The following is a 27884-nucleotide window of genomic DNA, read 5'->3' on the forward strand; positions in this document are numbered from 1 at the left end:
CATTTGTAAGTCAGACCTGTTTAACCTGTGAACAAAAAGTTTGGCATTACAGTAAAGCTGTCTGAACCGCTTAACCTCTGTATGAGATGTTCTTTTTTTTTAACTTCAGGGTTTACTCTGGCCCATTTGTCCCTGCAACGACTGTGTGCGTAAGAGAGAGAGAGAGATAGAGATAGCCGACATTAACACTATGTTCTCATTTAACCTTGTTCTTTGGCCTCAGACAAGGCAGTGTGGTTTCGTGTTTGTTGGCGTGGAAAAGGATTAACTTGAAATAATTTATACTTTGCATGTTACAACAGCACCTGTAAAATCAGAAGAGAAAAAACATCAGTCCTTGGGTAAGAGAGAAAAGTTTTCCCTATGAACATATGGCTGAAGCTGCTTGACCACACCATGAGCTTACATCCCTGGAAAATATCCAAAATCTATCGGTAAATAGAAACAAACACAGACAGGCCAACTCTAGATTTATTAGACAAAAGGAAAACAAAACATAAACAAAATCCAAAACAGGAACCTTATCAATGTACAACATGAAATGACACAAACATAGATTTACTTTTTAACTAAATCTTCTAAAAGTTGGATGTTTTTTTCAGTGTTTTTTTTTTTTTGGGGGGGGGGGGCTTCAAACCCCTCATCCTCCTTTCTGGCCTCCTCCTGTAAAAAAGTTTAAAAAGGCCCCCCTGTTGGGCCTCTGCTTTTTTTTTTTTTTTTTGGGGGGGGGGGGGGGGGGGGTGCAAGGCCTGGAGGAGGTTGGTGGCTCATCGTCTGGAAATAATAATAAATTTATCTTACATAACATTCTTTCAAACAGGGACACGGAGTGCTTTTCCAAAGAAAGATAGGGGGTAAAAGTGAATTATACAACACATGTCAGGACAAGAATTAAAACTTTAACAGAAAGATTAACAGAAAATTAACAGAAGACAAGAAAACAATTCGTAACAGGCAAAAGAACCACCAGCAGATGAAAGAAAGTGGAACTTTAGACAAACTTAAGAAAGTAAACATGAAATTACATGCTTGTGCCAGGCCTCTTCTTCTCCTTCTTCTTCTTCTTCCTCCTCCTCTTCCTCCTCCTCCTCCTCCACCTCCAGGGCCCGGCGACAAGCTGCAGCTGTTGATGGGCCATCAGTGGAGGCCACAGCAGCATCAGCTCCAAGGCTTTCCCCCACACGAGTCCATCAGGACTGGAGGCTCTATCGAGGGCCGTGCCCCAATGGCCTCATGTATGGGGGAATACCAAGGCCAAGTTGCCCCCCGTCCCTGTTCCCATTGGCGGGTTGCGTAGCTCCTGTGTAAAACAAGAAACAAATATTCTTCAATGGGATGCCAACAAGAAGAAAAGTACTTCAACATATCGGATTAAGACACACAAAGCTTCGACAGCATCTGGAACATGCGCTGCATGCAGGAAAATTCTACATTCTTACTTTAGATTTTCTTTTAAGATTGTCCCACATTTTGGAGGCCTGGCCCACCGCCAGGGCATCATTTTTGGCGTGCAGCTCGATGAATTTGGCTGTTATGTCCTCTGTCTTTGTTATGACGCATGAAATTATCAAACTATTAATTTTGCTCATTGTGTATGTGTCTGTCTGTCTGTCTAGATTAGATTGATTATTCAGTCTATTTATTAGCTTCAAACTGAAGCCATGTCAGTACAAAGTGGTGCTTCCCAGGTAAATGATCTTGAAACATCTGTTACTTACTTCTGGTTTTTGAGCATTTCTACAAAGCAGGCTTGGACATTACTTCATTCATTATCAGGACTGCTTATCCTGTTCAGGGTCGTAGGTGGCTGGGGCCTAACCTTGCAGAGCAGACAGACCTGCCTGATTCAGTTTCTGAACTCCTGCAGGTCCATCTTACCAGGCTCCAATGACCAACGATTTCACTCGGCTAAATTCTGACCGGCCCAATCAGGGAAGAGAGGCGGGAGCTGTGGGAGCAGACGTGACGTCAGCAGACTTTCGTACTTGACAGTGTTCCTTTGATTCTTAAGTTAAATTTATAAAAACGGAAGCTGTCGTCCAACGCTTTTTTCACAGCTGTTCCTTGTGATTCAGTAGTTGTTCATCTATTGTTTCTTAGAAGCATCGGCTCACATAAGCTACGTCATACCATGGCTTGATGTGGATTGGTCCGTGGTGAGTGTGTTAATCAGAACGGTTGTCCAATCACCAGCTGCAGTTCTTTTTTTTTTAAGTCTGGCCTCTGAAAAAAAATCGGAAGAGCTGCTACCCAGATGGACTGGTGAAATATTTCCATGACGGATATATGAAACTGTTCGTCTGGTGTGTCAGGTTAACTGGGGCCTATCCCAGCTGTCTTTGGGCGAGAGGCGGGGTACACCCTGGACTGGTCGCCAGTCAATCACAGGGCTGACACAGAGACAGACAACCTTCCATGCACACTCTCACACCTTTTGGACAATTTAGAGTGGTCAATTAACCTGATGAGCCTGTTTTTGGACCGTGGGAGGAAGCCAGATGGACATGACTTATTACAGCTTGATTTACATCTACTCAGAAATCATCAATCAAAACTATCCATGTAAATATTGACAAATGTATAAGCCTGAGGACAAAAAATTGTATAAGACTGAAGACTTCACCTTGGCAGGTCACTTGGCCCTAGCCACAGGATGTTCAGAGTTCTGACATCACAGTTACCCCAGTAGAAAAGCCTGTCAAGCCTGAAGATCCAGGAGATCAGTCCCAAAGGTGCTCTATTGGATTGAGATCTGGGGACTGTGGAGGACATTTGAGTACAGGGAACTCATTGTCACGTTAAAGAAACCAGTCTGAGATGATTCCAGCTTTATGACATGGAGCGTTATCCTGCTGGAAGTAGCCATCAGAAGATGGGTACACTGTGCTCATAAAGGGATGGACATGGTCAGCAACAATACTCAGGTAGGCTGTGGACTTTAAACCATGCTCAGTTGGTACTAAGGGGCCCAAAGTGAGCCAAGAAAATATCCCCCACACCATTACACCACCAGCAGCAGCCTGAACCGTTGATACAAGGCAGGATGGATCCATGCTTTCATCTTGTTGACGCCAAATTCTGACCCTACCATCTGAATGTGGAGCAGAAATCCAGACTCATTAGACCAGGCAACGTTTTTCCAATCTTCTATTGTCCAGTTTTGGTGAGCCTGTATGAATTGTAGCCTCAGTTTCCTGTTCTTAGCTGACAGGAGGGTCACTCGGTGTGGTCTTCTGCTGCTGTAGCCCATCTGCCTCAAGGTTGGACGTGTTGTGCGATCAGAGATGCTCTTCTGCAGACCTCGGTTGTAACCAGTGGTTATTTGAGTTACTGTTGCCTTTCTATCAGCTTGAACAAGTCTGATCATTCTCCTCTGACCTCTGGCATCAACAAGGCATCAAAGTCCCTTTAATCACCTTTCTTCCCCATTCTGATGCTCCTCTCAAAACAACAAGATTCATATTATCCCATTATCTTAAAAAAGGGGTGGTTGGGATGACATAAGCATCTCAGGAAAACACATGAAATTTTGGAAATGAGAGCATATTGTATCACAGCCTTTTAGTGCTTTCATATTTAGCATTATTTTCAAGTGTCCTTATCCCAACTCTATGACACACTGAAAACATTCCAGTTATGTACTGTAGTTTGCAGGTAAACTTATTCTTGGGAATGTCTCTCAACAGAAGGCAAAATTCAGTTTCAAGGGGAGGAGTTGTTTGACAACACGGGAAAAACAGGGGAGGCATTCAACACAGGAAAAACCGGAGATTCACTCTCACTCAGTCAAACATCAGACAGTGAGGAGAGCAGTCAACCAGTTTCATCATGGCTGTCAACATCCCAGGAGTGATAGCAATGGTCTTCTTCTATCTGCTGGTTCTTGGAACCGGCATCTGGGCTTCTTTCAAGTCCAAAAGGGAACAGAAGAAAAGTGCTGCCACAGGAATGGATATGGCTCTACTGGGAAACAGGAGGATTAGTTTGGTGGTAGGAATCTTCACAATGACAGGTGAGGGGAGCACAACTGGCAGAAGGGGTATGGCAGTTGATGTTTTAACTTAACTAATACTACTAATAATAAAATATATAATTCAAAATATACAATAAAAAACATTTTAGATCTATTAGCAAGTATCAAAGGTTTGGAAGCAGGTGGTGATCAATTTAAAGAAGCAGAAAATAGTTACTGGAGAAGTTGTCTATAAGGGTTAATTGATAAAATGGCAAATCATAAAATATAGCCATATTTTCAAAGAAGTTGTAGTGCTGTGAAAAAAATCAATAAAGCTTTGATAAATTTTGAATTAATAAAAAAAAACTATTTTCAATTGTAAATAGTGCGTTAACAGCAAATCAGATGCACAGCTATCACATTATGAACAAAGAAAGAAAAAAAAGAAGTACTTGGAGGGACCATAAAAATTTAACATCTTTTGCTACCATAAGAAACACCTGGAGGAACTCAGAATTTACACCTAGCAGCTAGTCCAGGCAGGCAACTCAAGCTGTAAATCCTTTAGGTTTGACTAATGTCTGACAGTCTGACACATGATAAATTTTTCTCTTGGAGATGAAAGATCTCAAAAGAGTTTTATGATCCCATACCTCTTTCTGCAGGTATTACAACAAACTAACAACAGGTACAACACAGGCAGTGGTAGACAGTTATGGACTACATTTACCTAAGTACTGTCATAAAATTTCTAGGAAGCTTGTTGTTACTTGTTCTTTTTAAGCTCAGCATTGCTCTGTAGCCATCTGCTGGTGATTTTTTGTTAGTTTTTTTTCTTAAATGCAATTGGCCGCATGCTGTGCATGTCACAGAAAGGAACCGATCACAGTGGTTTATACCTGGGATGGATTCAGACACAGATCATCCTCACTCTGTGCGGCAAGCTCTCCTGCAGTCATTTAAACAAAACTTGATGATGACAGGAGAAACTCAAGCTGAGAAACCAGCTCACTCATGGCCACATCTCAGCTTGATGTATTTGAAATTCCACAAATCTTTTGGGCCAGTGGTTCTATACTGGAGTAATGTTATGGTGGGGGACGAAATGTGGTTTGGGGTGTCATTAAAAAAAAATAAAAAAAACAACAACAAAAAAAAACCTTAAAATATTTGTCTATCATCTCTGTTCACTGAGGTTTTTTATTCTTGGCTCTGTGTGCTGCTCCATATGTGTGAGCAGAGAGTCACCAACGGTTAGACATAAACCAGAGGTGACGTGAACTGCGCCTGTTGTGACCTCAAGAAACAGCAATAAATCTCTGTGATTCAAATGTCAACATTGTATCCACTTTTGGTACCACTAAAATGTGAACATGCAGACGTGTTTATTCTGCTCTCTCTGTTAAAGCAGGTCACTCCACCCTAACAGCTAATTGTCACTCCCAGATTTTTATGAGGTGCCATTTGAGCCAGAAATCTGTTAATGGCTTTAACGACGGCGCCATAATATGTCATTTGACAAAGTGTTGTTATGATGTGTTGTTTGGCAGCGTCATGTTTGTAATGGTGTGTTGTCTTGATGTGTAGTTTGGCATTATAACATGTCATTTGACAACGTTGCTAAGCATCATATGCATCATGACTATGTGTCGTTTGACATTTAAGTGATTATGCATCGTTGTTATGCGTTGTTGTTATGCGCTATTACTATGCATCGTTACTATGTGTCGTTGACAATGCCATTGCTGTGTGTTGTTACTATATGTCAAAACACACATAGTAACGACACACAGCAACGACATTGACGAACAACACGAAATAATGACGCATAGCAATGACCTTGTCAAACAACATTACAATGACATTGCCAAACTACACATCAAGAGAACACACCATAACAAGCATGACACTGTCAAACAACACATCATAACAACACTTTGTCAAACGACACATCATAATCACACAATGTCATGACATGGTGAAATGACACAAGTACAGTTTAATATTCACTAGAAATAGACGAATGTCATGTCACATGCACAGCAGACATACACAGTGCGCATGACAACATACTGTTTGGTACAAATGGAACCTCATAGATTTTACCTTGTATTCGTGTTATTTTATATATTAGAGTCTTGTTTACAGAGTGAGTGAGATCAGGAGAGGAGGCCCTGAACATTTTAACAGGTCCAACATAAACATGATTTATTTATTTGTCATTATGTTAAATTTAAATAAGCCCTGATAGATCTTAGTATACATAGTGATGGGCAGGAGTAATGGCAATTGGATTAGTTTATTAGAATTATAGAATTACCAACTTCATATAATGCATCCAGTGTATAATCTGATCTAAGCTGAGTAGCAGCTTATTCCTCTGTCAGACAGAGCTATCACAAAAAGTGACAATTTCTCTAGATTCTCAGTAAGTTGGTCACACAAATAATGTGAATCTGGCAGAGAAAAAGTTCTTTGTGTAAAGATGATATAATATGAATAACACTTGCTTTTTCTAAAATTTTTGTTAAGATTGATGCCATCATTGGTACCAAAAGGGACGCACAGCCAAAAAAAAAAAAAAAAAAAAAAAAAAAAAGAAGACAGTTTGGAACCACTGTTCTGGGAATTTCCATCATTTTCCACAGACATGGAAAAATGCAGGGTGGATATTGTGTGTGGTTACAGAATTTATTAAGGTATTGATGGAATAGGTTACCACTTAGCCAAGTGGTTCAACAGGCTGATGAATCGTTGAAAGCAGAGTTGAAGCTTGTGCATCAGTCAGTCAGTACATCATTGGGTGGTTTCAGAGAGTTATAAGGTTCTGCAAAAGCACTGGGGAAAACAATACATCAAAGTAAAATTTTGACCAAGCAACTTTTACTTGTAGTGGGGTGAGATTTGACCAGTGTCAATACTTTGACTCAAGTACTGGCGTTTGCCCACCAAGGAACACAGGCCATCCCAAACTAATGAGCTTTATCGGGTAAGTTGTGGGCAACATTTCACCCCCAGAGCCCCCATAACTGGTCTCTTTGGTTTTCAAGCACATTGTTAAGACACCATTTAAAACACACTCCTGTTCAGATTTTTTTTTTTAAATGCTGCTGGCATCAAAGTATAACAAACTATAAGCATATTTTTGTCATAAAAAAAGAACAAGTTTAACGACTAACATGTAGTCTGTTCACCATTTTCAACTAAACATTGGCATGGAACTATTTGCAAACCATAAAATGTTTTTATCAATATTTTTAAAAGTGTGTACCTTTTTTTTTGTTTTGGGGATTTATGTCAATGAAGTCTATGTGATGTACAAAGTTTGTTAAAAAGTATGTCCAATGCATTGTATCCATCCTGCAGCTACATGGGTGGGAGGAGGCTTCATTGTTGGCACTGCTGAAATGGTCTACACCCCCTCCATGGGTCTAACCTTGGCCAGTGTGATGGGGATAGCATACTGCTTCTCGTTTCTCATTGGTAAGTAATTTTATGAACTCATGGTTTGGCACAGCTTTGTACTTTTATATGTAAGACAACAAGTATAGCCAGATAATGTCCGATTTGAAAACCAAGGATTGCCATGTAGTTCACAGAAGATCCAGGCTTCTTTTAAATTACTCCATTCCTCACTGTCATATCCATAGAGTGTATAAAACAGGTTTTATTAAGTACATGGGGAGTTGATGTTTTTTGCATCCGTGTTCCTAATTTTAACCCACTTTTTAATAATAATAATCAATAATAATCAATAAAGATAAAAAAAAAGTGTTATTTGAGGGTGACACTTGCAAACTGGAGTCTCTAAAATGTATGTTCTACTTTAGTCCTTGCATCCTATTTTAACAGACATGTAATATGAGAGTTCATTGCCTGTGCAGTGTGAATGAATAAATGAATGAATGAAGAAATTGCAAAGACTAAACTTGTCTCCTGTACCATATAAACATGCTAATTTCTGTGGTTTGGCTTAGCTTTGCATGTTGTCATTAGGACTTGATGTGGACTTTTTTGCCTTTGCAGTTAATCTTAGGAGACAACATGTTTTTCATTGGTGCTGTTTAGGGAGTTTCCCCTTTATTAGCATTTGCATGCTCATCTCTAGTTATGTGTTACTTTGTTTGCTCATTCATAACAAACCCTGCCTTGAATGACTGATCATATCTGGTGCCTAAGCAGTCCTCAAGTAGTCATTCACAGTTCACAGAGCAGTAGTTCAATGTTTGAATCTCTATCTTTGTTCTGTTTTGTGTTTCCCTGTTTAAATCAAGTTGGATTGGTATTTACCAAGCCAATGAGAGACAGAAACTGTACGACGATGCTGGACCCGTTTTATATGAAGTATGGAAAAGGACTAACATCTGGACTGGCCCTGGTTTCCCTTTTTACTGATATTGTCTGGGTGCCTGCAACACTGCTTGGATTAGGTACGTCTTAGCTTTTTAAATGTACATGTACAAGCACCAGCACCTGTTTGTTGCTAAATATACTGAATATGATAGTTGTACTGCTATTACTTGTGTTTCATAGGAGCAATTATGAATGTGGTCCTGGATCTGCCCTTTACTCTTTGCATCTGGATTTCCGCTTCAGTCGCCATCATCTACACACTGCTGGGAGGTCTGTACTCTGTGGCCTACACAGATATCATACAGCTTATCCTCATAGTTATAGGCCTGGTAAGTATAGTGGCACTCAAGTGACTAACCCCAAATGCAAATTAGGTTTGTAGAAAAGTAGGAAATTAAAAAAAAAACTTTCTGTGCTTTTTTTTTTAAATGAAAAAAAAACAGTTTCAGGAAAACAGTCTTACAAATACAAAATCTTCAAATGATCTAAAAGTTGCGTTGTTTTTCTCTGCAGTGGGTCGGTGTTCCCTTCGTTTTGACGAGCCCCCACACCCTGGACATCGGCCAGACTTTGATGAACAACACCTTACATGCTCCCTGGATTGGAACCCCAGAGCTGAAAAAAGCCTGGTTAATTTTAGATGACTTCTTATTCTTTGTAAGGACAAGCCTTTTATTAAGTGCACATGACTTTAAAACTGTTTATGATTTAGGAAAAATAGTTCAAGACCAGAGATGGCAAGAAATGAAGTACAAATACTCTGTTACTGTACTTAGGTTGGTTTTTCAGGCACTTTGTACATGTAGAAGTATTTATTTTTCAGATGATTTTTTACTTTTACTTCGTTAGATTTTCAACATAAATATCAGTACATACTACTCCTTACATTTCCCAAAAAAGCTTTATATATAAAGCCTGAGCCTATATATTTTTTTATTTTTTGGTGCTGCGACATAAATGCGTGTCAACTGTTTTGGGTTTTGGTCTGTTACTGCCCTGGAGGAGACATGGCTGTCTGTGTGTGTGCGCGTACGTGTAAGGGTGCATGTGTGGTGTGTGTGTGTCAGAGCAGGTCTGCCACTCCGCGCACACCTGTTACACCACTATCGTTTGAGCAGCGGCACGAAACGGACAACGGTGAGGGTCCCACACAGTCACAGGAGCAGCACCAATTGGCTAGAGAAGCTTAACTATTTTCATCCGTTGTCCCTGGGTGTGTCGCTCACAATAAAACAACGCCTGTGCAGTCAGAAACAATGGTTGCCTGATGTGCTAATTAAACAAAATATATACAATTAAATTATAAAAAAGGAAAAATGCTATAATAAAGTTTGATTAAGAGTTGGGCAAATGAGTATGATGTGTGACCATAGATTAGAGGCTAATACTGGTCTAAAATTCAATATTCAGAAGTGTGACGTGTTAACCTCAAGTGTGAAATACAAATGCCTAAAGGACTATATATTAAAGTGCATTAGGATACTAGGCAGCTTTTACTTTTACTCAAGCTGTTTTTTATTTACTTCTACTCAAGTAAGGGATCTGGGTACTTTTACCATCTCTGTTCAAGACCCCTTTGCATCTGTCAACTTAACAAAACCTATCTTGTCTTTTAAGGCGCTGGGGAGTCTGGGATATCAGTGCTTACACCAGAGGACACTGTCAGCTTCTTCAACATCCACAGCGAAGATTACATGCATTGTTGCTGCTTGCATCTTTCTTTTATTTTTAATACCTCCTATACTGCTGGGGGCAGCTGCTGCATCCACAGGTAATATTTTGTAATCCACTATTCTAAATTAGATTATCTGACTAAAATAGGTTATTTCTAAATGCAATATCTGTTTCCCTGTTCAGGTCGTCCAGGCTCAGATTTGATTTGGTAAACAGAATGTCATAGTGCCACTTTGCTGTCAAAGTCTCGCAGAGAAGAAAGATCTGGCCCTTATCTAGAAAAACAATTTCTTGGATTTTTATTTTGTAGAAATAATAAGAAATAAGATGGACTTACAAAAATAAAAAAGGCGGCAGAGCAAGTAACGCTTGCTCTACTTGTAAGGTTAGAGTTGGTAAATGAGCATTGGTAGGACATGACCATAATTCACTCACTTTACTGTTCTGCCAGCTCACACAAAAAGTGAGCTAGCTCTGAGTTCAGTTCACCCCAATTACAAAACTAGTTCACATTCATTTTGGAAATGTTGAGTCAAATTAAGCCGCAAAACCAAAGACTTTGGTTTCCCAGTTCGCTGCCCAGCTGGTCGTGGTGAGGGTGCCACCAGATCGCGAGTCGGCATTGTTTATGGTTGGAACTATGACGGTATCTGATCGTCTTTGAACCTCCGAATTTCGTTACTGATTAACGAAAACATTCTTGGCAAATGCTTTAACTTCAGTGCGTCTTGCACTGGTCCAAGAATTTCACCTCTAGTAGCGTACTACGAATGCCCCCAGCCGTCCCTTTTAATCATGGCCCCGGTTCCAGATCACGTTCACACATTTTTTCCCTTCAAGTTCTTTTTTTCAGTAGAGCCATCTATGCTTAAATTTATATCCCTCAAGCTAATTCCCCAAATATATGAATCTCTGTATGCTGTTTTAGCACCACAGACAGAAAATCCAAAGCTGTGTTATGTGGATTGTCAGCAGGATGATCCTGTTCATGAGTTAAAAACTGAGTGGCTCACTTCACTGTTCATGAAAACATCACTGGTTCAATGAATGCGCTGATTGTTACTTGTTCAGTCACAATGCTGGATTCACTAATGTTACAGAGAGATCTCAGCACCGTGCTGTAAGGAACACTAAATATAGCTAGCAACTTAACTACAGTAGAAACTGAGTTTACAAAGTTTGCTTACTGTTAAATTTTAAATAATAGCTCTACGCACCTACAAATAAATACACCACCTCAACACTTTGTATCCATTTTTATGAACAAGGAAAAGTAGTGTTAAAAAGATCTGATCTTCATTCATTCGCTTCATAATCAACATGCCTTTGCAAGAGTCACGCCCTCACAACTGGGGGTGCTGGTACTCATGGGAAATTAAGTCGTTTTTTCCGGATAGTCCTCACAGAGCCTTCAACATTTTAGCAAGAGTTTTTATTAATAAAAATGACGTGCAAAAATCCCAAGCTGGATAACAGTATTTAAGAACACTGACATTTTAATTTTGTCAAAATTATACTCAGAGTTTTCACTGTAACTCCAGGGAGCAAGCATGCTGTCCACCTTCTCATACGGTGAATGGTCTGTGTGCATGTTTTATCTGTTAAGGGGGAAACTTGGTTAGCAGGAAACCAGCTTGAGCTAATGAAGTAAACATCTTTTTTCAGAGGTTTGTTTAGTAAACTGAACCTAGTGTTAGTTCAGAAAGCCAACTGAAGTCACGCTTGTCAGTCAAGTCAGGGCTACATCAGTATTCTGACTGACCAAACCAATACCATTATTTTAACCCTGTGTTTTCTTTTGTCACAAATTCGTATCATACCCTGTCAGGTCTTGAAGAATAGAATAGAATAGAATAGAATAGAATAGAATAGAACAGAATAGAATAGAAATAGAACAGAAAAATACTTTATGTATCCCTGAGGGGAAATTCAGGAGTCTAAATGATGCAGCTATAATGACCTTTGTGTCTCATTGTTACCTATTGGTTCATATTCTACATACACCAAAAATCGTATCAGATTCACTACGTCACAATATATTGGTCAGGGGATGTAATTCTCATGTCTATGTATGTATTATGTAACCAAATTATAACTATTATGTGAACAATACTCAAATTAACAATCTCCATTCAATTTATCATTTGTAAAAACGCACAAACACATAACAAACAATCTATGTTTTATAATTGTTAATTGAGGTAGCAAGGGGTTAAGAACTTCTTTTGTATGTGAGTAAAGACTGGTGTGGGACTTTTGGTGTTAGAAATTTCAAGAAAACCAACAACGTCACCTTGGCACTCTCACCCAAAGATTATTAACAGATGTTCTATTTGGTTCACTGCACCTTTAACAGAGGGATAAGACAAAGGTAACTTCTACAAAATGGATACAATGGCATGCATTTTTTTCTTTATTTATAAAATAAATACAAACTTTATTTTTTATCCACAATAGAAAATTAGTCATTTTAAAAACACAACAATGAAAATTACTGCATTAATAGACAGTTGCAGTACACAGGTCTGAAGTGACACCCTGAAAAAAGAGACACTGAACGATGCCTAGCAGGATAACTAAGTCAAGCAATAAAACACAAAAAATGTCACTAAGCTGGTCCATGCAGGTCAGCACAGACAGCAGGTCCGTGCAGTGGAGCACAGACAGCTTGTGCCTCCTGCAGTGTAACATCTCATTGTACAGGTTTGCCAGTATTTTACAGTTATTTTACAGTGTATTTTTTTGTACTGCTGTATTTAAACATAACAGGATTTTACCATTGAAATTTCCAAGTAAATTTACAGTAACTTGTGACTGTACTGTGTGTACTGAAAAAAACCTCTGCTTTTAAGAGCAAAAAATAAATTATTCTTTTTTAAAAAGGTGAACTCTAAAATTGCCTACAATGCACCTGGGTAATACTCACGAAGAGGTAATAACAAATGCGTGTTTTATCCCCATTCCCACCCAAATACCTTCATTGTCAAGTTGACATGCATTTCTGATTTATGTGGACATGACAATGTGGATGACTGGGTCTTTATGTGACATTTATTTTTTTTGTTAACTTCTCAACCAAAGGCTCAAAGAAAACATCCATAAGCTTCATAAATGAAATCCTGTGACTTGTGTTTTTAGCTCCTTGTAAAAGTATCAACTGAGCCCTGTTTGTCACTCAAATGTTATCATTAGGAGAGAAGCAGTTGTCCTCTTAAATAACTTGTGACAATTTTAAAGTCTTTCCTTCTCATTTCTGTTTCTTTCAGACTGGAACATGACTTCCTATGGTTCTCCCTCTCCATATGAACGTGGGGAAGCAGCTCTTGTTCTTCCCTTTGTCCTGCAGCACCTTACGCCAACTGTCGTCTCGATTATGGGTATTGGATGTGTTGCAGCTGCAGTGATGTCATCAGCCGACTCTGCTTTGCTTTCTGCAGCTTCAGTCTTCAGTGTCAACATATACAAGGGCATCATCAGACCTCAGGTAGGAAAAGTTCTTGTTTTTAATGAGTGTAAAATACATGTTCACAGTAGGAATGATATGAGGTGACACTAAAAAAAAATGTCAAATAGCAAAACAGAAGAATTTGTTCTTACCTTTTCCTCTTTGCTCCTATTTTCTTCTTTAGGCATCAGACAGAGAGATCCAGTGGGTGATTCGCGGCGCTGTGGTTGTGGTGGGCGTTGTTGGTACATCACTCACCAGCCTGAAAAATAGCATCATATTGTTTTGGTTCCTTGGTGGTGAATCAGCGTACATCTTAACCTTCCCTCAACTTGTCTGTGTCCTCTTCTTTGAAATCTCCAACGGTTACGGGGCTATCATGGGCTCACTGGTAGGAGTCACTTTAAGGCTACTCAGCGGGGACACAGTAATGGGAATAGCACCTGTCATACACTTCCCAGGATGCACTCTTGAGGATGGTGTTTATGTTCAGTACGCGCCAATCAAGACCATTGCTATGCTCACCACGTGCGCTACCATCTTGTTCTCCTCCTATCTGGCATCTATGCTCTTCAACAAAGGCTGGCTTCCCGAGAAACTAGATGTGTTTAAAGTGAAAGCAAAGGAATCACCACAGCAGCTAACACCAATAAGTGAAGCCATGGAGCAAAGTGAAAAAGAAAAACTGAATAAAAACTCTCATACTGAAGAATCAGAGTCACAAGCTGCCACAAGTTGTTAATGTTCATATCTGTCTGAAACAAGTAACGTATGTGTGAACTTATGTCATACTGTGTGATAGAATGCTTTTACATTCTACCTGTGACGGTGCTGATAAAGTGAATACTTTGTGGTCAGGTAATACTGTTCTTTAGGAGACATGCTGAAAATGTTTAGTTCTTTCTGATAGCCCTCTACAGCAAATGGGTTGTCGCAAAGTATGTTGTGTCGATTTAAAAGAAAAACAAGAAAAACTTAGCAGTTCATATTTAATTGTCTGACTTTTGTGTAAAGAAACTCATGGGTGCTGGTGTTTTATTATATCATGCAGAAATGGGTGTAAGGCTGCTGTGAGGAACTTTTAACATTAATATTTTGGCAGGATAAAGTAGTGTGCCTTGTATAAGCTAACTTGTTAATGTATTTTTAATAATTTGAAGAAAAGGAGGTTTTTTTTTAGTCATTCTAACACGATGATGCAAAGGAAGAGGGTAAATATTTTTCATGTGTTTACATGAAGACTTGGTTGTGGTACACATTTTTTGTCCCCAGTAAACAGTCACCATTTTTTTAACATTATATTGTTTTGGTCAGAGCTCTCCATATGTGCTATTAACTGACTGTCCCCAAAAATATTAAAAAGTTTGAAAAAAAAGAAGAAGTAAATACAAGAAGTCATTATATTTTAGGCTTTGAAATTACAATAAAGAAATGATAAATCCCTTATTTTGGTGGTCTGGTTTGGTTTTTGGAGATCACATAGAGCCTTTGATATATTAGATGTATTAATAACTTGTAATTTGATGTAACCAATTAAAAACTCATTACATTAGGGACTTTAAATGCTTGTAGAACCTTGATATAACAGGAGTATGAACCCTAGAAAGGGATGTAGATAAGATTGTCTCATAATGGGTTTTCAGCAGCAGTGTCTAATAGAGCCTCTAGGGTCATATTTGAGGTGCTAATAGACTTGATCAGATGGTTTGAAATGCTGTTTGTGATACATTAATACCATCCATTGTCATTGGTACAGTCATCAAGTCAAGCAGATTTTTCTTTTCTAATCATCAAGCCCTCAGAGTGGCAGAGCAAGTACTTTGTTAAACTCTGTGCTTTTTAATCTCCACCTCGATGCTTCCTGAACAGCACAAAGACTTGCTTACTTTGACCCAGAGCTAAAACAAAACAACAAAATATATACATCTCTACTTGTTTGTGCTGAAGCTGCATTTTATGATGGCAAGTTGTTAATTTGATTCTCTTCAGGCACTGACAGCACTGTAGCGGGGTTAATTTAAAAATGCAGTGAAGATCAGTTGGTTAAATGTTGCAGAATGTACTGACTTTAACGTTGAAACTCTTCCTCTAGTATGTTGGTACAGATATGAGACTTTAACAACCATCCTGCCAGTGATGTTACACTCTTCCACAGTTCAGATTGTAGCTGTTACAAAAACATGTGCAACCATGTGCCAACACAGGTGACCTTGGGGCTGAGGCACATAAATCAATCACTCCTGTCAGATTCTACAGGCAAGCCATCTTTCAACTCAACATGAACTTACTTGCTCACATTTTTATGTCACTTATTTTTTTAAGTTGATAACACATGCAACGCACCAGCCAAAAAATGCCTGAGGTGCTTTCCCACGTGAACTAAAGAATGCTGGTGAGATCCCTTTAGGATCTGAAGCTGTCTTTCTAGCAGACGTGGAAAGATTATTAATAATTTGAACTCAAGTATAAGTACTGTTACATTACTTAAATTGTACTTAACTACAAGTAAAAGTACTGGTATTAAAAAATACTTGGGTAAAAGTACAAAGTACTCTTCTCAGAGTATTAGTTACTTTTTAAACAAGGATGTTTAATTGTGTTATCGAAAGCACATATTTAAACTGATTTGAGGAGATGTCGCTGCAATAGTGATGTTATGATGCTGCTTAATCTTTGATGGGTGTTTCCTCTGTAGACATAAGTATACTATCACACATCATGTTCAAACATTACTTCATCACATCACTGCCATTAGCACAGAAGAACAACACGTTTTTTTAAAACTCATTTAACCAGGGAAACAATCTGAGCTCAGGTTTGATTGTTGAGCATTGTATAAATGACTGAGTGGTAAATTTGGTTAAGCTTTACAGATACTGTGTTAAGTCACAAGTGTAAACAAAGTTTGGATCATTGCGAAAAATCTATTTCTGCAAACATTCAAAATTTTGTAATGTGTATATCTGTTTAAAAAAAGGATTATACAGACACACCCACACTCAGAGCGTTTCTGCTAGAAAAAAATGTTGCTGGTGTTGCAAAAAAAAAAAAAATTGTGACCAGTCATAACTTGTGACCTCGTGGTTGTTGTTTGCATGATGGGTCAATGGCATGCACTTGAGAGTTTGACACCAAGGTACAAGAAGAATACTTGCATTAACATCATAAACTATCCAAGACATGAACATGTAACAATATATTGATATATTGATTGATTGATACAGAGAGTGAGGCATCAATTTCCACATGTAACTTATTTGGACTTGCAGGCTTAATAACGGCTCATTCAGCATCTTAGAAAATTATAGAAAGCACTCAAGCTAACTGAGACATTCCCTCTGGTGCTGTCTCCTTTTCTCCCTCTGTACATGAAAAATTGTTCCAGGTATGGCCACGTATCAAGTATCAACTCAAGTATCATCTCTGTCACGTTGGTGTACTACCTCCAGACACCTGAGCTTGCAGTGGCAGAGTTTCCCTTTCCTTACGTCATTGGCACAGCCACAATTGGACAGCCGGAAGGTTTAAATATTGATTCAAATGGTGGGAGTACTCAGTGGTGACTTGTGATTGTAAAAGTATTGAAGTTGATTACATAGTGTAAATTTTTTACTAAAGTATGAGAAAAATTACACACTTGAAAAATATACTCATGAAAGTACAAGTACCAAAATAATCATCGTAAATACATTATCTTTAGTATTTGTAATTCATTACTTCCACCCCTGCATTCTAGTAACTGCTATTATTATTTTAAATTGTTTTAAGACCAATGAAACAATAATTTTAGTATTTGCTCCATTTTTTAAATTTATTTATGCCTGTGTTGTCTGGTCTATTTATGTACAGCGCTTTGTTTGAGCTTGGGTTGTTTTTAAAGCACTTTATAAATAAAGCTGAGTTGAGAGTTGAGTAATCCTCTTAAGTTACATGTTAACACTGTAAGTTTGCAGACATGTATCTTTAACTTCATGTACAGAATTTGTTTTTATATATTTTAATTTTTTTATTATAAATGGGAAAAACAGGAAATGATTGTATGTCGTTCTGACTATTTCCCAAAACTGATAATTTATATCATGAAATTACAGAGATTTACCTGAGAAGAATGTGTTTTGACTGAATTTCTTTGTTATTTTACAGTATAATGGACATTTATCAACTCTGAAACACTGTAATACATCAATATATTTTGACTGTAAAATCCAGTCCTGTATTTTTACAGTTATTTCACGTAGTTCTGTGTTAGTGTCTGACTGTAATTTTATGGTATGTGCCTGTAAACTTTGCTGCCAGTGCTTTTAGCATTTTTTTTTCTTTTTACAGTGTAGTTGTATGTAGTACTTGTTGGTAGAATAGAATAGAATAGAATAGAAAATACTTTATTTATCCCCGAGGGGAAATTCAGGAGTCACTGCAGCATTTAAGAAAACAAAAGTAAGAAAGAGTATAGAAAGTGCAAAAAAAGTCCATAAGAAATTAGATGACGACATCCCATCCACCACTCGTCCACCACTCTCCAGCCCAACCAGTCTCCAACTCCACAGGGTCCAGGACTGAGCCTCCCCAGAAGACTGTTCAGTCTCTGTCTCCTGGATCCTGTCTGCTCACAGCAGGCGAAGCTCCTCCAATGTGGCGCCGGCGTCCGATGTCAGCTCCAGCAGCCACGTCCGTGAACAGCATGATGCCGCTGGGTTAGCACAGCTAGCTCGTCCATCCCCCGGAGCGAGATCCCACGTTCCCAACAACGATGGATGGAAGGACAGGTCCACGTCGTCACCTCCCAGCTCACATCCGAGAACCAGCACGTCGTCCTCACCTCCTCCTCCTCAGCTCGAGGGAAATCATCAAGCCCTACACTAGTTAGCATTGACATGCTACAGGCTGCTAACAGCTAATTTTGCATGTAAACAATGCAGCCATGGTTACATGTAGGATCTCCAGACAAACACAGGAGAAAAGTAGTAAAAAATATCGCCGAAGCCACAAAAAGTTTGGTGTTCGTGACCGACAATGAACCATACAAAGTGATGATCCACTCCAAATACAAAGATTACGAAAAAGAGACAAAAAAATTACAAGAAACGGACAAAGACGAGAGAGCTGCTGCAACAGGCAGCTACTTAGATAGCGCCTAGCAACGGAATGGTAATAACTGTATAAAGCCCAATCACACCAACTGTTTTGAAATTTAAATCTCTTTAAAAAATAACCTTTTTGAAAATGTTTAAATAACTTAATTATGCCATTATTTGTTTTCTTCTCTGTTGTTCTGTTCTTAATTGTACTCTTGTGCATCCAAACAGTTTTTAATTGTATTTTTTTCCTGGATGTGAATTGATTTGTTACTGTAAGACTAGATCACTTTTATGAAGTGGAGCAGAAAGGAAATTACTGATGCATGAAACACAAAGAAATGGGAAAACAAGAGATGCTTGTTGCTAAAACATTTAATTTACATTAAACAAAAAAATGCCACACCATTTTAACCATCAAAAAAAACAGATTTTTTTTCTTGTTTATGTGACCGAAGTGGAAAATTTCCAATAGCACATTTTTAGCAAACATTTAATCAGTACAACTTTATATTCACACTCCTAACAGCCAAAACACCCCCAACCCTTAAGATGTTTAAAGACTTCACTTCTTGTCTACAGAGTTAAAGAACTTATTTTTTAAAGAGGACTGCTTTTCAAATGCTAATTTTAACTCAGTAAACACTTTTTTTTTCTTTCTTTCTTTTTTTCAATTTTCCATGCAGTTTTTCTTTTGTTGTGACAGCATAGAAAGTCTCTTTGGGATACAGATACAACACTCAACAGGATGCAACCATTGGCTCTGAGGCATCTTGGTGAGTTTCAGTTTCGTTACACTTCTTGTCACTGAATTCTTTTGTGTCTCCTATGGGTGTTAACTGCTGTACTGACTGCTGGGCTTTCACTTTAAACACATCCCACTTCTCAGGGAGCAGGCCTTTGTTAAAGATTTTAAAAGCTAGGTAAGAGAAAAATAAGTTGCCAAATAAAGCAGCCAGCATGGCAATGGTCCTAACCGGAGCATACTGGACATAAACACCATCCTCCAGAGTACATCCTGGGAAATGTATGACTGGTTCTACTTCAAATGATGGCTCCCCGCTTAGAAGTCTTAACACCAGCCCAATCAGCCAGCCCATGATGGCCCCATATCCATTGGTGATGTTGAAGAAGAGGGCACAGATGAGCTGGGAGAAGACCAATATGTAGGCTACATCACACCCGAGGAATATCATAACTACGATGCTGTTCTTGAGGTTGGTGAGTGATGTACCAAGCAAACCTCCAACAACTACTGCAGCACGGATTACCCACTGGATTTCTCTCTGTGATGCCTGGAGAAGTTTAAAGGAAAGAAAAATATAAACCTTCTAAAAGTAAAGAGAGGTGTATTTTCCTTTTTTGTGATGAAGAAATTGTAAAATTGCATCTGACGTATTTGACTTTACCTTTTGCCTCAGCACTGTCTTGTATATATTTGAGGTGAAAATGGAGGCAAAAGAGATCAAAGCAGAGTCAGCTGAAGACATGACAGCAGCAGCAATGGCTCCACTACCAATGATAGAGATGGCAGTTGGGGTAAGGTGCTGCAGGGCGACAGGCAGAACCATGGCCCCCTCCCCACGCTCCAAAGGAGAAGGAGAGCCATAAGAGGTCAGGTTCCAGTCTGACATGTAGACAGGAAAAACAGGTACAAAGATGGTTACATGAGAAAAACAAGTCAAGCTGCATTGAATACCTTCAGTTTATTGAGGATGGATGGTTGTTTGAGTAAACCATCCTATCAAGCGAAACAAACAAAAAGTTATCTTAAACGTGACAAGAAGTAAGTTTGTACCATACATTCGTGGACTAACAAGACAACAAGGGAACTGTCAGTATGCACAATAGTTTAGTAGCCGTTTATATTAAGTGCTACTTACAGCCTGGTGCCGTGAGACATGTTGGTAATGTGCAATGTTAGTAAATCCTGGTTAGCTATGTCCTGCCAGCGCACATCTACCAAGCAGAGCCAACGTAACCTCAATCTTCATTTTATATACTGATAGATTCAAGTTTGATCAGACCACTGCAGAGTAACTGCTGCAAGTGGGCTGCAATGATCATTATCACAAACAGCTTAGCTTGTGTTTTAGCCCTTAGTCTATGCTCTATCACTCTCCTGCTCGGCTTCCTATCTGACCGGGTAGCTAAAAAGTATCATTTTGAAAATAAACTTTATTGGTGCTGATAATCTTATTTTAAAGTGTGGATTATGATTGGGCAAACATCTAGAAGGGAGACTTTTTCAAGATCACTTAGAAACTTCTCACAGCCCCTTATAGGCTATCCACAATAAAATCTTGATTGGGCAACCTAAGCAGACCACCATCTGTATTCCAGTGGCACTGATAAAGAGCTAAATCTCACGTATGCATTTTTTTTTAAAAGGCGGCCATTGTTGCGCATTTTTTAAAAACACATAGTGATTCCCAAGCAACTCTCTGTACCTGTGGATGCAGCTACAGCCCCGATGAGTATTGGAGGAATTCCAAATGTCAGAAGTGCGAAAGCAGCAACAAAGCAGGAGGTCCTGGCTGAGGATGAGGAGGTGGCAGACAAGATCCTCTGGTGAAATGCTTGATATCCCAGGTTTCCCAGGGCCTTAGGAAGAAAGTTGTTTGAAAGCTTTAGCCATGTTACTGAACTACACACACGCACACACACGCACACACACACACACACACACACACACACACACACACACAGTGCAACCACTTTCTATTTGCTTACTTCAGCGTGGCTTGTGTTTGGCCTGTATGTTCACAGAAGCTCTCTCCACACATTTTCAGCTTTGAGTTTTAAATTTTGTAGGTATAAAAACACTTCACTGGCAATCCATTCAGTTCTGTCCCCACCCATTTTGCAAAGCAATCTTTCAACATTTTCTGCATAATTATTAGGCCCATTTCAAACCTGACATTTCCCCCCTAAAGTTCTTGAAAAAATTTGGCTGAACAAGTTTTTTATTTTTAAATTATTTTTATCTAATTATTTATTTAAATAGAAATGAACTCTTTGAGGAAGTTAGGTCTGGGTTGAGAGCACAGCACAGCACAGAGATGGTCCCCTAAGAGTGTACCGACCGGCTTATTGCTGCTGATGCTGGAAAATTAAATTTTAAATCTTTTAGACTTATATGGTGGCTTTGGTACAGTCAATAATTTCATTACACCAGAATGACTGCAACACTGGGTTGACATGTCTGGTTCAGTTTTCTATTGGCTTCATCCTATCTTAAAGCTATGGTGTACGATTTGGAAGCTTTGTATATCTCAATAACACCATTAATAGGGCTGTTATGATCCTATGGTCCAATCTTCACAATATAAAGACCAAAAAGAACGAAAAAAATCCATTTAGTATATCGGCTGCAAAGCTGCATACTAGATGACCAATCCAAACCGCACACACCGCGGTTCAGATAGGTACGTGAGTCCGTCCAATCCCCTGTCTCCCTCGCTTCGCACCGTCAGGCCCATGGTCCTACCTCGTACTTCCCCACTACCCCTCTCACGTCAGCTAGCTGCTCAGCAATCATAGCGTCATGGAGCCAGAGAAGACCGAAACCAGGAAGCTGTTACTGTTACCCTCCACAGGGAAGGGAAGAAAACTAAAACGTTTCAAGGAAAAGGCTAAAGCAAGGAAGAATTACAAGTGATACAGGTGCCAACAGAGACTGAATATTGGAGAAATGTACAACTGGTGGAAAAAGTTGCTGAGGGATTTGGGACGGAAGACTGACGCTGAGACAGCTGAGTTTCTGTTGAACAGATAATGACTTTGTTTAACACAGTTGGAGATGTCAGCTGAATAACTCTGGTTAGTCTGTGCCTATACTGGCTTATGACTGAATGCTGCTAGTTGGAACAGGTCGGCTCTGTCAATAGGTTTTAACATAAGTTAGCCACACATCTTTAGCATTGTAAACTGAGCTGGTGAAGACACGCAGAGAAAGGTAAAGCCTCGCCCACAGTCGGCTCTGCTCTGATCAGCTGGCAGTGGCAATGCCAGACCTGCTTCGCTGGCTTATTCATGGTTTTGATCGCGCCGGTCTAATTGAAAAAGCTACCACTGTGTGTTACAAGGAGGATGACTGTCTTGTTTGTTACATTTTCTGCTGGCTGGCTTCTTGCTCTGTAGGGGGGGCGTGTTGTTAGGAGGCGAAGAAGGGCCATACGAGCTGGGACGTGGGATCTTGGAACACGGAGTGGAGGGGTGAGTGAGGCTGCATTTTTCAAATGTGTCTCATCAGCCAAACTGGGTTTTGGATCGTAGACCATAGCTTTAAATGTGGCAGTTGGCAGCTCCTGATTATCTCAGAGCTGACCAGCAGGGTGCCCCAGCAGCAATGACACCCAACTCTTTTAATCCCAAAGATTGTAACCATTTTAGTGCACTCTGTGATTAATCTTGATAAGATTAAGGTAGTGATTGTCAGCCTTGGTTCACCAGGAGTAATGACACATCTTGATTCACTTGCGCAGAATGTTGCTGGCAGATGTAAAAAAACAAGTGTCATCTTTGATAAAAACCTCACTCTGAACCAGCATGTCAACCAAGTTGTACAGTCTTGTTTCATGCAGCTGAGTAAAAAAAAAAAAGGATTGGGTTTTTATCCCCCCAAATATCACATCTGTCATAAATCAACTCCTCAATAAGATTTTTAGCTCCCCATAAATCTATGAAGATAGAATTTAGCACTGTCGGGTTTAGACCTCACAGTGCTGCACTGCACTCCACAGATTTGAGATTTGGCACCTCATGTCATCCATAAATAGGTACAAATTTCTTGCACAACTCAGGGCTGCATAACTTTGTGCTTGCTTATCATCAGAACGTTTTGCTTTGTGGATAAAGTCCTTGAGACAAGGAAGATAGTGGGGGCAAATAATGTGCAATTCTTTGTGCTATTAGCAGCTGGAATCCATTCTTATTGCAATCTCCTTTAATGTGAAATGGCTTCACAAAGTCTCTGCTGTATGCACTATTTGAACTCAGCCAGGGCATGGTGTAAAGAAAAGAAAAACAAAAAAAGAGAAATACAGTAGTATCAATTTAAAAAGTACATTACTTGAACCTACCAGATATAAAAAGTTGTCCAAGGTAATCCAGGCGAATTTGCTCTCCAGTGTATTAATCCAGGGATCTTGAAAGGTTTTGTTCCAGGCTGTCTTGGAAATATCCAAGGAGCTGGGGTTTAACATGACAAAGGGAACACAGGTCCACTGCAGGCAAATTGGACACACCACAGACAAAAAAAAAAAAAAATCAGTTTGCAAGATTTTGACTCAGCTTTCGGCAGATATCTTTTTAATTGCAAACTGGACGCAACGCAAACCTGTGTCTGTACATTTTATACTAAAAACCACACCCACTTAAACATTGCTTCTCAACTTGGGGATCTCTAGCACCTGGACCAAGAGTCATCTAATACATTTGATGGGGCATTTTTTTCTTTTTTACTGCAGGGCCAGATACTCTTGTGAAACAAATACAATTAATATTGTATCCTCAGTATTATATCAATATATGATTTATTAATTCTAATCTTACTGTTAAGTATTTTGTCAGTTTTAATAATAGATTATGTAATAAGTGGATATTTTTAGTCTCTGTGAATTCAGCTGTCTGTTTCTGATATGGAGTTTTGAGACAATTCATTGACAGGGCCATATAGGAAATGGAGCGTGCTATGAGCCTCTACACTAACAACTGTAGGGTGCCCACCTGTCAATCAACTGAGATCTGCTTCTGATTGGGTAGACTGGCAATCTTAATCTTTTCTAAATCTCTTCTATAATACTGGTTTTAAAAAAAATCACATGAATAAAGTAACACTATATTCTCATCATTACATTGTTAAGTTTAACTTGTTTCAACATAAAAATTTGAATAATAGGATGCCTTAAAATTTGAAGTTACAGCAAAAAGAAAAAAAATGTTTGTTTTTTTTTAACGCAAAATAAGTTAACTTGATTGAATAAAACGTTTTTTGTGTGTGTGTGAGTTGAATTGTATTTGTTTAATTTCTTTACTTGAAAACAGAACTGTAAAAAAGATATGGTTTAACACTGGCAGCAGGGGCTGCCAGTTATTTTCTGTTATTTCACCTGTTTTAGCACACAGGCTGCCAGTTGTTGTTCACTGACCCAGAGGCTGATCCTGATTATGTACAATATACAGGACACATCTCATACATAAATAAAAGCATCCTCACCAAGGTGATGAATATAAGGATAATCTGAATTATATCTGTGTAGGCCACAGAGTAAAGACCTCCGAGCAGTGTATAGATAATGACCACAGCAGCAGAGATCCAGATGCTCGTAGTGTAGGACAAATCCAAAATCACATTCATAGTGGCACCTGTAATGCAAGCAAGTACACATAAAAATTTTACAGTGTGAATCCTAGTTTTGTATTTATTTTAAGTTTGGATTTGATTCAGCTGTTTCGGTCATCTTTTTACCCAGGCTGATCAGGGTTCCTGCCAACCAGACGACATCCATGAGAAGTGAACTCAGTGACTGAATGACCACCAACACTTTTCCATACTTGACTAGGAATGGATCCAACATGGTCACATACTTTTTTTCTCTCATTGGCTTGGCGAACACAAGACCGCCTAAAATAGAACAGACAGGACATGTGTATGCACTAAATACAAGGGAAAAAAAGCACCATACTCAAGAGTTCTCTATCCTTAGGCCCGGGTAATATGAGTTAACACTGACAAATATTAAACATAAATAAAGATAGATAAAATAAACTTAGATTTGGGATGAAAATTAATATATCATTGGTATCTCAGGAACCACTTTAGCTTGGCTTCAATCGTATCTTTTGGATAGACATCAGTTTGTTCCTGTGAACAACGTCTCTTCTTTGCACACCAGGGTGCAATATGGAGTTCCTCAAGGTTCAGTGCTTGGACCGATTCTTTTCATCTTGTATATGCTTCCTCTCGGCACTATATTGAGGAAACACTCCATGAACTTTCACTGCTATGCAGATGACACTCAGCTTTACTTGTCAATGAAGCCTGAAGAAACCAACCACCTATCTGAACTCTCTCACATTCGACAGGTTTCAAGGATGGCATTTTTTCATCTTTGTAATATCAAGAGAATTAGACACATCTTGTCTCCCTTCCTCAGAAACTAGTCCATGCTTTTGTTTCTCGTCTTGAGATAACGTTTGCTATGATTTGGCGCTATACAAATAAAGACTGATTGGTTGATTGATTGATATCATGTAATGTAAATCTATTACTTAGCATTCAATTTTAATTTTTGTTATTTGACTAAAGCATCTGCCTACATGTTTAGCTTATCTTGGACAAATGTAGTTGATGACCCCTGTCATATGGAGTGGTGGCATGATGTATCATATTTGGAAGACATTTCCCTTCATAACGCTGAAAGACAATTTTTTACTTTCAGACTGTTTTGTCAAAAGAAAAATAAAAAATAAAAATACATCATCATAATACTAACAACACCATTTAGTTACATAAACCTGTCATACTTACCAAAAATAAAGGAAAAAGAGAAAGCTGTTATCATGGACACTGCTGATGTTAGTCCCATTGAGGGCGTATAAACCATTTCAGTTACGCCCATGATGAAGCATCCTCCAACCCATGTGGCTGAGGGATGGACAGACACATTAAATGTAAGCAAACAGAAGAAGCAAACACACTTTAGACAAAAGGCAAAAAGCAAGCAATGGTTGGGTGGTGTAGTGCAGTTACAGTTTTTTCTCAGTACATCACTGGCCTAATTTGCATCATCTTTGAAGGACTTTCTGTGTTTAGAAGTTGATCAGTGGAGTTGCCAGGTGAAACCTCACCTGTCATTGTGAAGGCCCCTACCACCTTCTTTATGCCCCTGTTCCCCAGTAGGGCCATATCCATTTTGTCAGCCCCACTTTTGTTCTCCATCCTTTTGGACTTGAAAGAAGCCCAAATGCCGACTCCAAGAATCAGCAAGTAGAAGAATACCATTGCTATTACTCCTGGGATACTGACAGCCATACTCAGCTTGATATCTAATCAAAGAAACAAATGAAGAAAAAGTTAAACCTGGAAAAACAATACTCTCTGATTATTTCACTGAATTACTTTGGCCTTACAGTGTTTGAAGTCATATTATTGGTCAAGTTACGCAACATTTCTGCTGCCAGCTACATGATAAAAAAATGACACTCAAGAAATCTTTATAAAGCTCTGTCCTACAAAGTAGGACAAAAGAGGGTTGTCCTTCAAGGTAACTATGTTGTCTTTCATTCCTTCATGAGCAGTCAGATATGTCACCCAGAGTTTAGAATGCAAGAAAACAAAGCATGTCTTCAATAAAACAACTGATGGCAGATTCAAAGGAATGAGGTTCAACAACTACTAAATCCCTGATGGTGGATGCAGCAGCTGATGTGATTTTCAATCCCTTTTCATTAACAAAATAAGTATTTTGCTTAAGAGGAAATATTGTACTTATTTTTAGGGCTGTATACTCTCACTCTTTTAACATTTTTTTTCTCACACTGGTGTTTTAGAAAACCCAAAGCCTCTGTCTGAAACTCTTTGTATCTGCTGCTGTCTCTTTAAAGCTCTCGCTCCTCAAACCCCTTTCCCACTGATTGGCCAGACCTCTGCAAGTGTCTGGGGCAGAACTACAGGCAGGCATTGGTGTTGTTGTGTTCCATTTGTACTTGGAAGTTGGAATCTCCGAGTTCCCAGCCGGAACGCCCCTCGAGATCGGAATTTCCGAGTTCAGGGGTAAACAGTAATTAAGCTCTTATTAGATTATTTTTATCTTAGAATGTATGACTAGTGTTTTTTGCAATAAATCAGTTGTATATATAGTATTTTTTGATGTTTATATACAAAAATACTGCTGTTGTGGCAAGTTTTTTTTGGCTTGGCAACTGGAAAGCCCAACTCGGAGATGATGTCATCCTCACTCCTAACTTCCGGTTATCGGTTTGAAAACCTTTAACTGTTCAGTATGAACATCAAGCTTTACAACTTTGTTTACACCTTAAAAAGATAACAAACGACAATATTTTGTTTTAGCAGATTACATTGTCTTTAGCATCTTGACTATGAGTCTCATCACTCTGCAGAATAACTTTACATGCCGAAATGAAGACGTGATGACATATCTTATGCCCCTTATAAAAAAGCCAATTCACAACATATGTTATGCCAAGATGCTTTACAAGATGAGACTGTATTTTTTTATCATTCACAAAGACCCAGCAATCACACAGGTTAACATCTACTATAGGCAAGAGCTTCAAATTATATATAAATTAATTTGAATTTGAATTTCCCTTTGGGATAAATAAAGTATTTTTCATTTCATTTCATTTCATTCAT

General features: G+C 38.9%; 2 protein-coding genes across 2 annotated transcripts; one reads left to right on the plus strand and one right to left on the minus strand.

Annotated features, from left to right (window-relative positions):
* The first annotated feature begins 3800 nt into the window (after positions 1-3800).
* On the plus strand, positions 3801-14771 carry LOC141795041 (high-affinity choline transporter 1-like). The gene is made up of 8 exons (XM_074675786.1): positions 3801-4012; positions 7322-7438; positions 8230-8385; positions 8489-8637; positions 8822-8965; positions 9926-10079; positions 13249-13466; positions 13612-14771. The coding sequence occupies exons 1-8, from the start codon at positions 3829-3831 to the stop codon at positions 14167-14169; spliced, it is 1680 nt and encodes a 559-aa protein (XP_074531887.1). The 5' UTR covers positions 3801-3828; the 3' UTR covers positions 14170-14771.
* A 4471-nt stretch (positions 14772-19242) lies between these two features.
* Positions 19243-26540, minus strand: LOC141795281 (high-affinity choline transporter 1-like). Its single transcript, XM_074676110.1, has 8 exons — positions 26357-26540; positions 26037-26153; positions 24975-25130; positions 24723-24871; positions 23587-23730; positions 20953-21106; positions 19912-20129; positions 19243-19797 (listed from the first exon to the last, which is right to left on the minus strand). Exons 1-8 carry the CDS (start codon positions 26538-26540, stop codon positions 19243-19245), a joined length of 1677 nt encoding a protein of 558 aa, XP_074532211.1.
* Between the last annotated feature and the right edge of the window lie 1344 nt (positions 26541-27884).

Source organism: Halichoeres trimaculatus, unplaced genomic scaffold (genome assembly GCF_033239565.1).
Source record: "Halichoeres trimaculatus isolate MK-OKI-2021-1 unplaced genomic scaffold, fHalTri1.1 fHalTri1_scaffold_8, whole genome shotgun sequence".
Lineage (NCBI taxonomy): Eukaryota > Metazoa > Chordata > Actinopteri > Labriformes > Labridae > Halichoeres > Halichoeres trimaculatus.

What these genes read in the sequence shown, in the direction of transcription:
- LOC141795281 (XM_074676110.1), bottom strand. Translation starts at nt 26,540, where the DNA reads ATGGCTGTCAGTATCCCAGGAGTAATAGCAATGGTATTCTTCTACTTG. An exon ending in AGGGGCCTTCACAATGACAG is followed by an intron (nt 26,154 to 26,356) that starts GTGAGGTTTCAC and finishes TCCATCCCTCAG; the next exon opens with CCACATGGGTTGGAGGATGC. An exon ending in AGGAACCCTGATCAGCCTGG is followed by an intron (nt 24,872 to 24,974) that starts GTAAAAAGATGA and finishes CTTGCATTACAG; the next exon opens with GTGCCACTATGAATGTGATT.
- LOC141795041 (XM_074675786.1), top strand. Translation starts at nt 3,829, where the DNA reads ATGGCTGTCAACATCCCAGGAGTGATAGCAATGGTCTTCTTCTATCTG. An exon ending in CTGCTTCTCGTTTCTCATTG is followed by an intron (nt 7,439 to 8,229) that starts GTAAGTAATTTT and finishes GTTTAAATCAAG; the next exon opens with TTGGATTGGTATTTACCAAG. An exon ending in TGCAACACTGCTTGGATTAG is followed by an intron (nt 8,386 to 8,488) that starts GTACGTCTTAGC and finishes TGTGTTTCATAG; the next exon opens with GAGCAATTATGAATGTGGTC.